The sequence below is a fragment of the Mytilus californianus genome, unplaced genomic scaffold (genome assembly GCF_021869535.1).
Source record: "Mytilus californianus isolate M0D057914Y unplaced genomic scaffold, xbMytCali1.0.p SCAF_11, whole genome shotgun sequence".
NCBI classification, from domain to species: domain Eukaryota; kingdom Metazoa; phylum Mollusca; class Bivalvia; order Mytilida; family Mytilidae; genus Mytilus; species Mytilus californianus.
The window spans coordinates 65,644,706-65,664,328 of record NW_026262593.1 but is presented as its reverse complement, the minus strand read 5'-3'; the positions used below and the strand labels follow the sequence as shown (position 1 = coordinate 65,664,328).

The 19,623-nt window shown below is 32.9% G+C and overlaps 1 protein-coding gene across 1 annotated transcript in view; it reads right to left on the bottom strand.

The window, feature by feature from the left end:
- Nucleotides 1–19,623, bottom strand: part of LOC127720544 (uncharacterized) — a 170,438-nt gene that overhangs the window by 19,791 nt on the left and 131,024 nt on the right. Inside the window, exons 107-120 of the mRNA XM_052227137.1 lie at nt 18,710–18,913; nt 17,750–17,924; nt 16,881–17,155; nt 16,022–16,177; nt 15,364–15,625; nt 15,063–15,211; nt 13,253–13,521; nt 11,898–12,118; nt 11,056–11,264; nt 10,429–10,615; nt 9,920–10,084; nt 9,264–9,698; nt 4,865–5,015; nt 2,558–2,697 (exon numbers count right to left, since the gene is read on the bottom strand). Of these exons, the coding sequence (XP_052083097.1) occupies nt 2,558–2,697; nt 4,865–5,015; nt 9,264–9,698; nt 9,920–10,084; nt 10,429–10,615; nt 11,056–11,264; nt 11,898–12,118; nt 13,253–13,521; nt 15,063–15,211; nt 15,364–15,625; nt 16,022–16,177; nt 16,881–17,155; nt 17,750–17,924; nt 18,710–18,913 (2,998 nt within the window). The remainder of the gene's footprint in view (nt 1–2,557; nt 2,698–4,864; nt 5,016–9,263; nt 9,699–9,919; nt 10,085–10,428; nt 10,616–11,055; nt 11,265–11,897; nt 12,119–13,252; nt 13,522–15,062; nt 15,212–15,363; nt 15,626–16,021; nt 16,178–16,880; nt 17,156–17,749; nt 17,925–18,709; nt 18,914–19,623) is intronic.

The window sequence follows — 19,623 nt, the reverse complement described above, 5'->3', positions numbered from 1 at the left end:
TATTTTTTGTCGTCAATAAAGGCAACAGTAGTATACCGTAAATGTAACTGTTTGATGTAAAAATTGTCTTTTTAGTTTGTTTTTTTCTTCAATCTTTCATCTGAATGTAATACATCAATGTGTTTATAGTAGTCTTGTAGCCTGTCCATTTGAATGATATCAGTTGAAAGAACTATTGAAAAGATTCTGTTTCAGGTTTTGTTTTTGATTGTTGATTATTGACAGCTCGTAGCCAAAGTACTATGATTTAACCTTTACTTTGAGCACAAAGAGAAAATCAAAGCATAGTGTTTTAGTCATGACTCTATCTTTTTTATTTTTTACTCAATGTCATTGGCTTAGATATATAAGAAAGAAATATGGTGTACATTTATAACATGATGAATAGATCAAAGATTAGCAAGCAATAACAAATTAATACAGTTAACTCCTGTTGTCTTGAACTTGGTTGACTTGAAATTTCTTGCATACGAGAATGATCAATTTTGTCAACTTTAAATAACACTAAGATCAAACTGTACAAAGAAATAAATAAGAGACAAAATCCATAACATACAAATACATCAATCTGAGACAAGAATATTGATCCCCTACTCATCTTCATCCAGATGTATTTTAGCCTTACAAGCTAAGCAAGAGTTGTGTCCCTTGGTCTGTCAAACTTCCGGTTTTCGTTTGAGTCGACTACAGGTATCTCGAAAATATTTCTCTGGTCCAGCTGACATCGAGATAATGAGAGTCGACTGTAGTTATGCATGGTTTTTAAGCATTAATAAAGTTGTTTTGCTAAAAAACTTCAGACTGTCATTGTTTTAACACTTTAAAATATATAAGCTAAAGCACTGTCTATATAACATTGACAAATATTCTTGAGCATGCTGAAGGTCCTTTAATGTCCACATTGGAGTGTGAAAAAGTGAGCATTTCTTTGTTGAGTTGAAAGTTTATTAAATGTTTTTTCAGCATCAAAATCTTCCAATCAATAAATAATAAATAGTTGTAAACAGTGTAGTAAAAATTTTCATTCATGAAATTTTTTGTACACAGGATTTTTTTTCTCTTCAACAGGAGGAGACTCCAAATAGTCATCAAACTGATATGTACTGATAGTAATGCAACTTAATAGAATACATCATTGATCTATCACAAGTAGTTCCTATCAAACTGATTTAAAATGCTAAAACATTCAAATCACTTGACCATGACTTAGGGGAAAGAGCCTTGAAAAAGTTGTCAAACTGATAAGTACTGATAGTAATGCAACTTTATAGAAAGTATCATTGATCCATCACAAGTAGTTCCTATTAAACTGACTTAAGCAGAAAACTTAACATTGAAAATTGATAAATAATTCAACGTCACTGGACCATGACCTAGGGGGCAGGGCCTCAAAACTATCAAACTAACTTAAGCAGAAAACTTTACAATTGTTGACACCAATGACAATTACATCTTCGTTGCAGGAAAAGCAATACCTATGTCTCGCCTTCTGCAACTTTCGTCACAGGCGAGACAATAAACTGCTATGAAATGAATCAACACATAGGTCATTATTCATATTGACAAACACAGAGATCTAAGAGGAAACAAAAATTCTTACTGAACCCATTTTCCTGATGAGAGTTGATCAGGCTTTGATCTTACTCCGTCTTTGAAAAGTAGCTTCAAATACTAACTTTAAAGGGATTTTTCATAATTTGAATAACATGCTCTTCCATCAAATAAAAGAACTGAGTTCCAATGTCCCCAGTGTTGCACATATTTAATATTTCCAAGGGCATAACTCTTTTAAAAAACGTCGATTGTCCACCATTATAGAACTTGTCCGAGATATTGCTGATATTAACCTATAGTATAAGTTTTATAAAAATCTGGCAAGAATTGTAACTGAGAGAGAGCTAACCAGGCAATTTTCCATAAATTTAATATTTATTATTTCCAAGGGGCATAACTCTTTCAAAAAAAGTCAATCTGCCACCATTATAGAACTTGTCTGAGATATTGCTGATATTAACCTATAGTATAAGTTTTATAAAAATCTGGCAAGAATTGTAACCAAGAGAGCACTAACCAGGCCATTTTCCATAAATTTAATATTTATTATTTCCAAGGGCATAACTCTTTCAAAAAAAGTCGATTGTCCACCATTATAGAACTTGTCCGAGATATTGCTGATATTAACCTATAGTATAAGTTTTATAAATATCTGGCAAGAATTGTAACTGAGAGAGACCTAACCAGGCAATTTTCCATAAATTTAATATTTATTATTTCCAAGGGGCATAACTCTTTCAAAAAAAGTCGATCTGCCACCATTATAAAACTTGTCCGAGATATTGCTGATATTAACCTATAGTATAAGTTTCATAAAAATCTGGCAAGAATTGTACCTGTGAGAGCACTAACAAGACCGGACAGACGGACGGACACCCTGTATTTCCATGTCATGCGGGGGACAAAAATATTCAGTAATTATTAATTATAGAGTATAAATTTGGCCACAACAAATTACCCCATAAAAGGAACCTTAATTTTAATTTAAATGTATTCTGCATACTTGGATTCCAATGTGTGATGATTATTTTCATTCCGCTGTTTTTACCATCTTCTGTGTCATCATACTTCATAGTAATGGGTCCTGAGTAAGGAATATGTCCAACTGATGAGAGACCAAAAACGAATTCACTTTTATTCCATCTGTAAAAGGCAATAAAAGAGACTTTTTAACTTACAATTTTGAAGTACAGTAGTCAATATCAGAGTGTAAGAAGATATATTGTGTTTAGTGTAGACTTGGAAAGAAATCCCTTCTACTGGTGTTAAAGGTTTTGTCCATCAACATTAAAAGAGATTTTAGCATATTGTTAAATTTGTAGAATATATAAATATATCTGGCATTTGACACACCATCTATAGTTTGGAGACCCTAAAATGTTAAAATTTATTGCTTTTCCTGAACCTAAGTTTTCATAAATAAAATACTGAGATATCAATTAGTTGTTTCCTTTAATAAAATTGAGAATGGAAAAAAATTAACATCTTTGACTGTTATAATATAAAACATTAAAAACCTGAGCAGTTAAATTAAAACATCCCTTTCCATTTAATACACTAAAATTGTAATATTACTGTTATCATGGTTATACAATTCAGCATCAAGTTGGAATAGGAAACTATACCCATATTTATTCTCATTGAAATCTGAGCAGAAGCAGATATTTCTCACATGGATAGTATATTATCTAGCATATTATACCTAAATAACAATTTTCATTAAAACATAACAAAAATATATTTTTAACAAGAATGTGTCCATAGTACACGGACGCCCCACTCGCACTATCATTTTCTATGTTCAGTGGACCGTGAAATTGGGGTCAAAACTCTAATTTGGCATTAAAATTAGAAAGATCTGTCATAGGGAACATGTTAACTAAGTGTCAAGTTGATTGGACTTCAACTTCATCAAAAAATACCTTGACCAAAAACTTTAACCTGAAGCTGGACAGACGGACGGACTGACTCACAGACGGAAAAACATAATGCACCTCTACTATCGTAGGTGGGGCATAAAAATGTGAGATTCTTTTATAAAAAATAATAATCTTTATTTTTCGAGAATTAATTGGAAACAGAATATAATACCCATCTATCAAATTTGATTGAAATCCCAGCATAAAAAGATGTTTCTCAAAATTTCAGATTTTTTAACAAAAAGTAAGTGCATACCAATATTTTTTTTTAATTTTTGGCACCTTTAATCAATTTGTTATATTTATGTATAAAATTTCGTTGAAATCCTAGTACAAAAATATGGTTCTCATAATTTGTAATTTTTTTTAACAAACACTTAGTTTTTAAATTTTAGCAAAGTTCCCCCTCATTTTCTTAACTATTTGAAAACAGCTAGTTGAAGCATTTTATTGAAACACATTTAAGAAATGACTAATATTTTATCTGTCTATGAAGAAATAACATAAAAAATGTGGTGCACACTGCATAACCAGTGTAGCGGGTTATTTAAAAGTGTGCACCACATTTTTTAGGTTATTTCAAATAGACAGAAAAAATATTACAGTCATTCCTTATAATTTAATTCTAAATTCCATTTTTAAAGGGCCACTAGCTACGAGATATATAAAAAATCTAATATATGAATATTTTTTGTTCAATCATTAATGAAAGTGAAATAGTGAAATAATTATTCGCTTTTAGCCACCAGTATGGTTCAATTTTGTCAAAATAAGCTAAGAAACATTGATGATGAATTATTCACTTGCAAGTGAATAATTCAACCTCATTGAATCCGTATTCATGTGAACTTCAATTTAACCCCTTAGCTAGAGATGGATAACACGTGATTTGTATGTGTAAAGTTATTGATAGGAAAAGAATGTCAACATTGAAAGTGAAACAAAGGTAAATCATTTGATTGACTGATTCGATCCACAAAAAATCATTCTTATACAGGTAAAAACGATGATAAACATATATTTTTAATCTATAATATGAAATTAAACAGACCTAGAAAAATCACATGAAACGAAGCTATGTGTTATCATGCCTATGTCCTGTTAACTGTTTATTTTAGACTTTTAATAGTTTGGATAAATGTTAAACATTGTTATAAATCAAATATGAGTCAAATCGGTGAACATGAATTTGACAGCTAGTGCCCCTTTAAGGAGTAAATTTTGAAAAAAAACGTTGGTGACGTCAGGGTCACATGACCAAATTATGTCTATGAGCTGATAGACAAAACACTTTCAGCCAATCAGAAGACGTGTTACATCCAAAATTAAATTATTTGAAAATATTACCCAGAATAATTGAAACAAAATCCTTAATAACTGTATACACTGACCTTCCATGTAGAAGCCTTTCCAGTTTATCTGTAGTGTTGTATGGGTTGACGATGTATGGTAGAAAACTGTCCGAGGCAGATGACAAATAGTTAGCTGTTAGTGTTGTGTTGTCCATTGGTTGTAATAACAAACTTTGTCCAGTAAAAAGTACTGCAGAAAATAAATACTTATATACATTAACATTTCTAGTCTTCCAGACATCACCAGCTTTCAAAATCTTTAGCATGTATACCCAGTGCATTGCATTTTGTATTTCTTATTTCAACAGCATCCAGGGACTGTTGTTTATCATTAGTCAATGGCAGATAAATTAGGGTAGTGACTAGAAAAATATGGTAAAACTTACAATGACAAAAGATATAATGAACAGCTGCAGCAAGAGCGCATGATGTGTTCTTATTGTGTTTATTGAAATTGTTGCAAAAATGAAATGGGATATTTTAAAGGTATTCAATCAAAAGCAAATAAAATGGCTCTGTAGAAATACATGCATGAGCCTGCAAGACAGGCATGTACATCATACAATCATTATATACACCAAATACAGCTGATCTATAACTTTTAGTATCTGAGGAACAGATAAAACCACAAAAACTTAACATTGACCAATGAACCATGAACATGAGGTCAAGGTTAGATAAAAACTTGCCAGTAAGACATGTACACCTTACAATCATTCCATCACCAAATATAGTTGACCTATTTGTTATAGTATCTGAAATACAAACTTGACCTCGAAAAAACTTAACTTTGATCCACAAAATGAGGTAGAGGTCAGGTCAACCTTGTATTCCACGGAGATTAAGACCTTGCAAAGATCCCAATACCAAATATTACTCAAAATAAGCAAGTACATGACAAAAATAACCTAAAAATATTTCAAGCAGTCGCTGAACCATGAAATGAGGACAATGGACATACAACAGGCTGGTAACTCGTAACATAACACATCTTCATATAAGGTATCAACCATCAGGGTCTTCTAACTTCTGAAATATAAAGCTTTATACAAAGTTTATGCTGCCTCTGCATAGTAGTCCCTATGTTTCGCATTCTGTGACTTTTGTCACAGGAGAGACCAAAACTGACATTCAAAGTATACACATTGGTCAGACATAGGTTGTATTTTGAAGATGATAACCAGCAAACATGGTACAAGAATCATCACTTCAGGGCAACAACCTCTCTAAGGAGTTGATTTACAATTTCAGTGATGTAATCTTGTTGCACTAAGGAACATTTCAGCCCAAGTTTGGTAAAATTGGTCGAGTTTTTTTAGAGGAGAAAATTTTTGAAAAAGAGAACTCTGACACCAAATGATGGTAATCACAGAGCAAGGTGAGCTAAAAAATCAAACTGTTGACACAGAGATATGTCTCACTTTTTTGTAATTTTGATAGTATTATGCAAACATTGAATCCAAATGGGAATATTTCAACATGTAAACTATGCAAAAAATTCAAAGTCAATGAACCATGACCAAATAACCATAGAAATGAAAAATTCCAATGCTTACAAAACTGCATACCAAATACCATTAACTTATCATAAGTGGTTCACTTTACATTAAACTAAACACAAATTTAACTTCAACACAATTGAAAAGTTTCAGTTAATGAACAATGATGAGGGGATGGGGCCATATAATCTCCATGGAAAAGAGACTTGAAAATGCTGATACAACTGCATATCATTGACTTAACATTAGTGGTTCCTCTTAAACTGATCTAATCACAAACTTTAACATGTAAACTATGCAAAACATTCAGGGTCAATAGACCATGACTGAGGGGATGGAGCCAAACAATCTCCATGGAAAATGAGTTGTGCCAATGCTAATCATATGCATCTACATACTGGTACAAAATTTCATTGAGCTTCCACTAGTGGTTTCCCTTTAAACTGACTTAATCACAAACTAATACATTACCGCTACCCGAAACAACATACCTCAGTCTCGCTTTTTGACTCCTTCAAGGCGAGACATAAAACTAAAAGGGTCATCGCTCTACATGCACTGGTATCAACATTATAGATAAAAATAAACTGTTGACACAGAGATATGTCTTGCCTTTATGTAATTTCGATAGTATAATGCAAAATGTTGAAATTAGAATGGCAATATCTAAACATACAGTGACCTATAGTTGTTAATTTCTGTGTCATTTGGTCTCTTGTGGAGAGTTACAACACATCTTGTTATTTTTATATGTAAACTATACAAAATATTCAAAGTCAATGAATCATGACTGTAGGCGCAGAGCCAAGTAATCTCCACAGAAAGGATAAATGCCAATGCCTATAAAACTGAATACCAAATACTATTGACTTATCATAAACTAACCTAAACACAAACTTTAACATGCAAACTTTGCAAAAATTTCAAATTCAAAGAACCCTGATGAGGAGGTTGGGCCTTATAACCTGTGCCAATGCCAATACTTCTGCATACCATATATCATTAACCTACCACTAGTGGTTTCCCCTAAACTGACCTAATCACAAACTTTAACACGTAGACTAAGCAAAATTTCAAAGTCAACAGACCATGGAAATGAGATGTGCCAATGCTAATACATCTGCTTACCAAATATCATTGACCTACCACTAGTGATTCACCATAAACTGACCTAAATGTAAACTAAGCAAAAGCAATAGACGATGATTGAAAGGGAGGGGCCAAATAATCTCTCAACATGGAGATGAGATATGCCAATGCAAATTCAACTGCATCCCAAATATCATTGACTTACCATTAGCAGTTCCCCATAAACTGACCTAATCACTACTAATACATTGTTGACGCTGTCACTGCATGAAACAGCATACCTAAGTCTTGCTTTTTAAAATACTTCTAGCGAGACAAATAAAAATATAGGAGGAATGTGTCTGAGAACATGATAACTCCCGCCCAAATTCAAACTCTGTCTGCAAGTTTTTGTTCCTAGCATTGTGTATGAGTTTCATACAATTTGGATTAGGAAAACTTAAGTTAGAGTGCAGAAACGAAAATGAGACTGACAGAAGGACAGTCAAGGGTAACACTTAATGCCCCCTTCGCCTAGCAACCGGGGCATGAAAACAAAAAAGCAAACTTGTGTAATTGTATGACAGAAAGTGCTAATCAGTATTACTATATCATATCATTTTACTCTTATAAAATTAGAGAATACAATAGTTACACCAAAAGAATGATTTAGAACAAAAATTCACAAATATTTCTCCACAAAAAAGAATAAATTATAGCATCTCTCATTAAAACAACTAGAGGCTCTCAAGAGCCTGTGTCGCTCACCTGTATTTACTGATGCTTTGGAAATCATGTAAAATAAGGTTAAAATCATAATTAATAGTATTGGATATTAGATATTATAATGATATCTAAGATAATAACAAAAAACTGCAAAATTTTTGTAAAATTACTAACTCAGGGGCAGCAACCCAACAACGAGTTGTCGGATTCGTCTAAATCTAAATCTGATGAATTGTTTTTGCCACCTGTCAGATTTGCTCTAAATGCTTTAGTTTCAGAGATATAAACCAAAAACTGCATTTTACCCCTATGTTCTATTTTTAACCAAGTCGGCCATGATGGTTGGAAGGCGGGGTCATTGGACAAATTTTTGAAACTAGATACCCTAATAATGATTATAGCCAAGTATGGTTAAATTTGTCTCAGTAGTTTCAGAGAAGAAGATTTTTGTAAAAGATTACAAAAATTTACAAAAAATTGTTAAAAATTGACTATTAAGGGCAATAACTCCTAAAGGGGTCGACTGACAATTTTGGTCATTGACAACTTATTTGTAGATCTTACTTTGCTGAACATTATTGCTGTTTACAGTTTATCTCTATCTATAATAATATTCAAGATAATAACCAAAAAATGCAAAATTTCCTTAAAATTACCAGTTCAGGGGCAGCAACCCAACAACAGGTTGTCAGATTTGTCTGAAAATTTCAGGGCAGATAGATCTTGACCTGATAATCAGTTTTACCTTGTCAGATTTACTCTAAATGCTTTGGTTTCAGAAATATAAGCCAAAATCTACATTTTACCCCTACATTCTATTTTTAGCCATGGCGGCCATCTTGGTTGGTTGGCGGGGTCATCGGACACATTTTAAAAACTAAATACCCTAATGATGATTGTGGCCAAGTTTGGTTAAATTTGGCCCAGTGGTTTCAGATGAGAAGATTTTTGTAAAAAGCTAACGACGACGGACACCAAGTGATAAGAAAAGCTCACTTGGCCCTTCGGGCCAGGTGAGCTAAAAATTAAAACATATTTAAGCCAAGGTATATGCTACTGTATATTTAAGGTCTTAGATTAAGTGAGGAAATTTTCTTAAATACAAGATGGTGGAAGTAAATTCAAGGACCTATACTAAAACTTACCATTAGGAGTTTCAATTTCAATTTCAGTATGTATTGCATGTCTCTTTCTCCTTCTACGATCAGTATCAGTTTCGATAGTAACTTTAATAGTATGTGAATCCAGAGGATCAAATACATATAATTCAGATTTGTCATTCACTATAAGGACTGTTGCTATTTGCAGTGGTGTACATAGCACTGCCTCATTACACACTTGCAGCAACATAAAGATTGTTCTTCCTGGCTCCATTTTAAAAACATTGTTATCATCACTTAGTCTTTCTGTTTCTGACAGAGAACTATCTTGTACAGGATTAAACTCTGACAGTCTTCTGACATCTTCCGTATTTAATGTCAACCAGCCATTTTGTATTTTGATGGTCCCAGATGCATTATGGCCAATCCATGTGCATGGAAAAATATCATCTTTGAGTTCATCTGATCCCAAGCACCAGTCTATATAAAAATAAAACTAAATTGTTCAACAATCATGAGAGTAAAACATTGGTTTGAGCAAATAATACAAATTACTATGGAGTTATTTCAGTGAAGGAAGCAGAACCATATCACATGGAAACCTCTCGCCTGTGTTTGGAAAGCTAAATAAATATAAATAGGTAACTAAATGACCTATAAAAGTTCAACAAAGAATCATAAAATTTTCTGAAATGACTTACCATATCTATAAATAGACTGATCTGTTCCCACTGTGAAGGTCATTCCTATTGAAGAATCAAGAGTAGTATTCCTGGCACCAGTTGGATAAATATTCAAACCATCAGAATCAGGAATGGTTACATGGACTCCATCCACTGATGGTGGGTCTAATAAAACTCTCACTCCTTAAACAAAAACAGAGAATAATTCTTGATGACAAAACACATAAAAAACTGACTTTAAACAAAATCAACTTTAGCTTTATCAATTTTCATGCCATACTTGTGGATTCATTTATTTTTGTGGATACCAGTTTTTGTCAATTGATAAAAACTTGAATTTTCATGGATATTTTATTTCATGGTTTTGATCATGTTTGCATAAAACCCTATAGAAATTTGTAATTCAATGAACATATAAATTTGAGGTTCACCTATATCTACAAAACACATATAAGACTTCGACTTCAAAAATGTTATCACGCAGGCCATGACTTCATCCTTCAAGAGGTAATTAGATAAACTATTACCTGTCACATCAGTGTGTGAAGCTTCAAGTCCTGCACCATTCTTACACCGTACTGACACATAATAGGTTTTGTTGTTCTGTAGAACTCCTTCAAAGCTGTTATTACTGGCAATCTGATTCTCTCCGACTGATGTCCAGGGCTGTAAATCTTCACCACCTACTGATGTACCTATAGCCCACCAATTTTCCTTTAAAGAATCAAAAAACAGGTTAAAATAAAGTACACAGACTAACATCTGATTGGATGACAACAAGCTTTAAATCCTCTATCTACCTGTCTGTACCTAAGGGAAGCCGACATTTTGAATTCTGGAATGTATTGACATGCTATTTCTTCAATAAGAAAAATAAGAAATAAAACACTCACATTTTTCACCTAAAAATGTTTTAACATGTTAATTGCTAAGAAAAAACTATGAAGATATGTCTTGTGGGATTTGTAAGAAAAGTAATTAAAATAGATGATCTGTGCAAAATTAGTCCAGACAAAGGGAGTTAACATAGTTTGAAAATGTTTCTTACCTAATCATAAAATTTTAAACAGAAGAATGAAATAGCTTCAACTTCAAAAGTAAGTAAAGAAAAAAATTGTTACAGCCTGTAAAAGGGCTAAGCAATCTGCACTCACCACAATTTGACTTTCTTCATCAACACATCTCCAAAATGCTTTGATTGTACTGTTTGATGACTGGAAGCTGACAGGAGTTAGTTCCCCTTGATTGATGTCGATATACATTGGGGTCATCTGTTCAAGATCAAACCATGGTAAGGTATAATCAATGTAAAACACAGATGAGGATGCTTCAGCTGAACTTCCTGAACTTAAGACCGCTTTTACTAGAAACACAAGAAAATAGGCTCTTAGAAATATAGAATGCAGTGTTTGTAGTCCCATAGTATCATTTTTATGTAACATTGTTTGTAAGGTTCATTTTAATCAGATTATGCCAAAAATTCTAGGGCATTAATTCAACCATTGGTGGTTTCAAACTGTTGGCACTAGTGCAGATGTTGTTGAGTGGATTTTAAAATGCCTGATTTAGCAGCCTTTTCTTTCAGTTGCATAGAATGGAGATAACAGTATTGTATTTTAAGATTTGTGTACATCAGTTTTGATTTGATCGTTACACATATCTTTTTACTGGCTTAGCTAAAGCTCAGTTTGCGACAATCAAATCTTCTAATATAATACTGATATCTTCTAATAATAAAAAAAATCTTTTTATTCCTTTTCTATGCTTGAGTCTTTTAAAATTATTGCAGATGGCAAGAGAATAGTGTAAATAAATTTTCAAGATATATATTGTCCATTTTCCTGTTACAAATTAAGCTTATTTACTACATACAAATGTACGTAATAAAACAACAAAATGTAGTTAACTGTAAGTTTAGAGCTTGAAAATAAAAAAAAAATGCATACCTCCAGGAAAATGCCAGTATGTGTTAAAAAGTCTAGATATATAAAAATACCTGTTAAAAAGTAAGAAATAGACGTGTTAACCGGCTGTCCTGTGGTATTCTCTTCTCTCTTAGCAGGCAGGCTGAGATCTGTCAATGTGAAGTTTAACAGTTTCTGTTCTGTTGGATTACATGTGGTTTGACAAGTGTATGGAGCACAGGGGCTATAGCATGGTATACAGGGGTCCAGTACTTCCTGATAAGGTACTACATCAGTCATTAACTCATCAGTTCTGAAATAGACATATGGTTAATTTTGATACCTATTTCATTAAATACTCCTTAAAATCTCATGGTTGAATGATGGCTTCTTGTGCTAGAAGTTAAAGATTCAATCCAAAGTAATATACCACAATTTTGGAAAGAAAATCAACTGTTTTTTATAGTTTGTTTTTATGGACTGTTATACCACTTTCCTAGGTATGGGGAAGGAGTGGTGCCTTCAAACATGTTTAAACCAGCCACATTCTTTATGTGCCAGTTCCAAGTCAGGAGACTTAAGTTCAATGGTTGTCTTTGAATAGATCATGTCTGTCATATTTGTTTTTGTAAATTGTTTTGTTATAAATTATGTCGTTAGTTTTCTCAGTTGAATTGTTTCATATTTTTCATGTTGGGGCTTTTAATAGTGGACTATACGATATGGGTTTTTCTCAATGTTGAAGGCCACTCCATTTGAACTTTGGTGGATATTAATTTGTTGTCTCATTGGCAATCATACCACATCTCCTTATTTTTAAACTGTAAATTTTCGTCACAATGTTTCAGGACTAGAGACAATTTTGAGATTGACTTATGGTATGCATAGTTTTTCATTAAAAGAACATTTGTTTAACTCTATATATCTTTTTGAATTTTTGGTGTTTTTAAGTTGTTGTCTTTATGTAAATATATCCTGTCTATCTCAACTGATGTATAGCATAACTTTTTAAAACCAAATATAACTAATATATTGAATGTTAATTTGTTCTTCTCCTGCATTGGCATGGAATATTTGCTACTGGATGTTTAGGAAGCAACAGTCAATCAATCAACTTTTTTCAAAATGACCTTTTGGAACACTTTTAACATCAAAATCATTCTAAGACAATCACTGGCATACAACTTGGTTTGCAGTTGAATGTTTACAATATAAACATGCCATACAATTTCAGTGTTCAAAACACACCCCTGTAGAATAACCATCATAAGTTAAGAGTTGAGGCCAAAATTTGGGAATCCCTAAACAGGAAGTGCTTTAGAGTATCATAACAACAAAGGGACAAAACAGTCAAAATACATCTGTTACTATTCTCTATTTTTAACATAAAATGTAATTTCTAAATCAGTATTTTTAGTATGACATATACTTGAAGAGATAAACTCACCCAATACCAGCTTCATATCTGTCAATGGGTATTACACCTCCATAAAATGGTCCCCCATATCTACACATAGAATTAGAAGATGGAGGCATTATCACATTTCTGAAGCTGGCTTTAATGGAGAACACATCAAACAAATCTGTGATTGGTGGCACATAATTGTTCTTATTGAAGACATGAAATAATAGTTTGGTGTCAGTACTGAATTCAGGGATACCACATATCTTACTGAACATAGATCCATCTACATATACCTTTAAACACCAAGTTTTCTGAAGAAAAAAAATTATATTTGTCCAATTTATATCAATCTTTATTTTGTCACATAGAGTAAATTTTAACTATATATATATATACATTTTAAGTGTGCCTATTTTTCAATCAGAATTTTCCATATGAGGTAAAGCAAAAGCTAATTCTCACCAAATATCCTAAATATTTACCTTTATAGACTTATCATATGGCAATTCTTAGGGTTGTTAAGAAAGTTCAATGTATTATGTAAAATTGTACTATGAATTTTGCATTAAAGTACTGTTTTAACTAATCATGTGGTCAAAAGGATAACGTAAGATCCTTCTGCACACTTGTTTAGTCTCTGGTGGATAGTTGTCTTATTGACAATCGTATCTCCTTGTTTTTATATCAGACAGACAAACAAATTAACAGACAGAGGTATACCATTAAATTGAGAATGGAAATGGGGAATATGTCAAAGAGATAACAACCCGACCAAAGAGCAGATAACAGCCGAAGGCCACCAATGGGTCTTCAACGCAGCGAGAAAATCCCGCACCCGGAGGTGGGCCTCAGCTGGCCCCTAAATAAAAAAAATATGTTTTTCTTCAATAGGCATATGAAAATTTATTATGTCTGATATAAATATGACAAGGCTTACAATAATCTAAGTGAGGAATGATTCAATAGTCTATGTTGGGGTTTGCTTTTTCATGTGGCAAAAGCAAAGGATGAAACACCGACAATTCAAATAGATTATCTAGGCATCAAATAACAACAAACTTTGGTTCCAAAGCCTATGATCATTTTCCCTATTTTAAATAAAATTATTATTCTATTTCACACTGACTTGAAAAATTCTTTGACATACAGAATCAATAATAATAATATATGAGATACCTCTGATAGTTATCAACCTTATGCAAGTGCACGTATACATGTACATTTATAAGAATTTGATTGATTTTGAAATATTCAAATACGAAATAAGATGAATTTTGATCTATTTCGTAGGGTTTTATATCAATTCAATTTTCAAACAGTTACAGACTGTGGATAGAGATTTCATCAACCAAAAATAGGTTAACAGATGTATTGATTTAAATTTGCATAAGGTCAATTTCTATCTGACACAGCTCATATATTGATTTTAGGATAAACATCCATGTAAAAATTTCTGAAACAAGAATGTGTCCATAGTACACGGATGCCCCACTCGCACTATCATTTTCTATGTTCAGTGGACCGTAAAATTGGGGTAAAAACTCTAATTTGACATTAAAATTAGAAAGAGCATATCATAGGGAACATGTGTACTAAGTTTCAAGTTGATTGGACTTCAACTATATCAAAAACTAACTTGACCAAAATTTTTAACCTGAAGCAGGACTGATGGACGAACAAACAGACGCACAGACCGAAAAACATAATGCCCATCTACTATCGTAGGTGGGGCATAAAAATCAGTTGAAACATGATTTAAAACTCAGTTCTACATGAAGGAAATAGGAAAATATCGTATTAATGCCATAATATGGCAAACATTTTTATCAATGACTAGAAAAAATTGTCTTACCTCAATCTGGTCATATTTCTCATAATCAACTACCATTTTGTAGTCATGGAAACCAGCTGACGGGTCAAAATCTAGGTCATCATCAGTGGAAAGAGGAGTCAAAGAATCATTATACAATCTACACCAGGACACTAAATATGGACTTGTACCTGAAACAAATAGTAAAACCAAAAATAAGGATCACTCTAACATATTAACTGTGTAGTGTTTTAAAATTAAATAGACATCCTCATACAATTTTTATCCCTGAATTTATCAGACAATTTCTCAACACAATGTAACAGTATAGGCTGGTACTGACCTGCAACAATCTGTATACCACATGATGGACGAGCAGGTGATGTACTGGTATCTACTGGTTCCTGTACAGTAACAGTTGTGTTGACTGTGTTTGTGATATTGTATACGTTGACTTCTATGTTGGTATGTACAGTCTGAACTATTTCATATGGTTGTGTTGTTGTCATTATCATGGAAGTGGTAGACACAGTAGGTGGCGCTGTCACATTGTCATTACCAAACTTATCAGATAAATATTTGGTACAATTACATGCAGTGCAGTTCTACAACAAAAACAAAAATCATGTCATTATCTATGCATTCTATGTGTTAATTAGATCCCTGTATCTTTAACTGACAACACCATTGTGGCTGCTCTAAATTGTATAATCATGCCATTATTCTTATGTATATCATTCCATCCTTCCCACATAGTAATAAACTTAATTATAGACATCAAGAACCATAATAAAGCATTGAATATCAGACCTTTTTTTTTACAGAGTTGTATCTTTTTGTTACATTATTATACCACTCATAAGTCTAAGATATTGTTTTATTAGAAAAAAAAAGGATTATTAAAATCTAATTTTTCATCACTTTTTTTTCCAATTAACATGGTTTTTTGCTAATCCACTGAGAAATGTAAAATACAGTTGTCATAAGACATTATGTCATACCTCTGATATAGGAGTGATAAAACAACAGCTGCAGACTTCCTGTGTCCAGTCTGATTCCCTGTAATGATTGTAGGTAGCTATACCATCTACTGGTCCCTCCCATAACATAACTTCTGTAACAGCCTGGCCATCACCACTGGCTGCTTGGATGGATACCTAGAAAACATAAGGAAATAAAGTTTCACACAGCAAAAAATAAGCATGTGTAGCAACAGATGAAAATGAATCGTCAATCTGCAAAAAATCCTCCTGCCCCCCCTCCCCCCAGAATATCCAATAGATGTCCCCTAACTTAGAAATGTTCTCTGCATTTGCCTGGTATTTCATACATGAGAATGAAGAATATGGAATGATTCATTAGATTTCCACTTAAAATCTTTGTCCACACTTTGTCCTATTTCAACCTGCCTCACCCTGATGAAAACAGTAATGTGACATTACACATCAGTTAAAATTTTCACGCATACGATGTTGTGTAGATCCCAACACTGCCCCTTTTTCTGATGTTATCATATACCTGCTGTGAGATCGACAAGGAAAAACCGACAAAGAACGAAAGTTATATTCACAACCTCCACTGAAATAAGCAGGCCTTTAATTATGTTTAATAAACTTTTTCTCAGTACTATTTACAGAATATCAATGGTTCTTTACAAGAGAGGGAGTATCTCTGCAACAATCTCATCGAAAGGTGACTTCCTGGAATTCCTATTTTCCAAGTTAACATTAGTGACATAGATTTATGACATAAAACATTTTCTCTCTTTACTGACCAAGAAAAACCCATATCGTTCAAGTAGCGCGAGATAAAACATGATCACACAAATAGATCAAAGCAAAATTTAATAAAAAATCTTACCTGATATTCGCCACCTTCATTGAAATCAGCTGGTCTATAATATCCTCCAGTAAATAACTGCTCCTTTTTGACATCCCTAGCAAGTTTTATCCAGATCTCATCCTCTTTTGTATGGTTTCCCACATTTTGAGCCCTGTATTCCAAGTTCCACTTCTCCCCACTAGGATCATCCATGCCAGTCTGCACCACTGTTCTCCAGTTTGTACCACTGACCAATGAGACTGGATTACTAGGACATGTGACAACTGTAGGAGAGGCCATGTGCAAGAAAATACCTAAAAAAATTAGGACTATCATTAAAAACTTATTGTACAAGACAACCATGTTATTTCAATATGTGTATGAGATGTAATTATAAAATTCTCTATTTTTTCTTTTGTTTGCTCTAGTTTAAAAAAAAAACTTATAATTAAAAGTGAGGTAATTCAAATCTATGGTTAAAATCAAACCACAAGTTTGATGTTAACTGTTTACTAAATCAAGCTTTTCTTGTAAACTATATTCTGTAATATTTTACCTTTGTTTTTTCATTGACAATGTATCATAATTATTTGCCCATGCTAGAACCCCTTTGTCTTTTCTTTTCTTTTCTATATTATACATCCTATTCATGCCATTTCACCAATTAATTTCATATGAGAAATCCAAAGACTTCATTTCCGTCTAAAATTTAAACTCTTTCAACTGTTTATAGCTCTAAAACTAGTATTTACTATTTCTAATTCTTATAACTGCATCTTGCAATAAAATGTCGCAACTTACCAGACACATGCAATGATGAGCTAAACAGCTATGACTTACCAGACACATACAATGATGAGCTAAACCAGACTTGATCATTTCTATAATCCAGTCCAGCTACAACTTACCAGACACATGTAATGATGAGCTAAACCAGACTTGATCATTTTTATAATCCAGTCCAGCTACGACTCTGCCAGCGGTTGGTTCACTACCATCATAAAAGACAGGATTAGACTGGTCTTCAACGAAATGTCCTGCTTTGTTTGTTACTCGTAGCTTTACTCTGTATGGCATGTCATTCTAAAGCAAAGAGATAATACAGATGAGTGTCTTCATTTAATGCACATTTCCTTTTACTTGAGTGTTTTAATTCTATTCAAACATAGCACAGATCAACACACAAAATGTAAAAAAATCAAAATTTGAGGCTTAACATTTTTCAGTGTGTGTTGTTTACAAAATTAATGATGCTAGACATTTTTTTTTAATTTTTCTTTTCAAACATTCCAAAAGCTCCCATTATCTGAAAATAAAAAAAAACTAGAACGGTAAAAGTGACACCACCAAAATTCAAACTTGATCTGAGTTTTGTGGTAATAAGCATTGTGTATAAGTTTCATAACATTTGGTTGAGGCAAACTAAAGTTAGAGAAGGGAAACAAATAATTTAGCAATTTTTCCATTTGTAAAGGGGTATAACTCTAGAAAGGTAAAAGTGCGCCACCAAAATTCAAACTTGATCTGTGTTTTTTGGTAATAAGCATTGTGTATTAGTTTCATAACATTTGGTTAAGGCAAACTAAAGTTAGAGAACAGAAACCAATTTTGGGACGTACCTACGTACAGACAGACAAGGGTAAAACTTAATGCCCCCTCCGCTACGGCGGGGGCATAAAAATCTATTTTGGGTATATACCTCATTTGATTTTTTTTTTGCAAATTTTCAAATTTACAGAGCATCCCTGGACATAATACATTTTGTCAAACATCTGCTCTATCCTTACTTTTAATTATTTCTCAATTGATCTTTTAAATAGAAATTAATAATGTTGCTGTGTTTCTCTTGTCGTTCAGTATATATTTACCTGTAATGCCAGGTCAACAAATGTATAGTCTGTAAAATTACTGTCTAAACTGATCCAATCCACTTCCACTTCCTGTGTGGATCCAATGTTACATGAACTATTCCTCCACAATGACACTTGGTACGATTTAATGTGAGACTCTGTGTCTGTGTAGTTCTCCCAGTATACATATAATGATGAACTGTCAGAGGTGTAGCTAATAGGCTGGAAAAAAATGCGAATTGTATTTGATAGCTTCAGTTAAAAGATTCACAATTCTTTAATAAACATTGTGGTTATTGGTTGAACACAATCTTTGCATGCAAATCTAAAATGTATCTTGAAGCCTCCTTTATGTTTGAAAATATGATAAAGGACTTTCTTATTTCATGAATTTATGACAAGTGATAGAACAGTTACTGGACCAAATGTTATTCATTGTCAATAAGTTGCTATCACATTCATTTTTAATACCCAAATCTCCCTCATTTATATTCATCATCAAAAGGAAGGTAAATACTTACCATATCAAAGCAAGGACCAGGTCAATACTTACCATATCAAAGTAAGGCCCAGGTAAATACTTACCATATCAAAGCAAGGACCAGGTCAATACTTACCATATCAAAGTAAGGCCCAGGTAAATACTTACCATATCAAAGCAAGGACCAGGTCAATACTTACCATATCAAAGTAAGGCCCAGGTAAATACTTACCATATCAAAGTAAGGACCAGGTAAATACTTACCATATCAAAGTAAGGCCCAGGTAAATACTTACTATATCAAAGTAAGGCTAAGGTAAATACTTACCATATCAAAGCAAGGACCAGGTAAATACTTACTATATCAAAGTAAGGCCCAGGTAAATACTTACTATATCAAAGTAAGGCCCAGGTAAATACTTACTATATCAAAGTAAGGCCCAAGTAAATA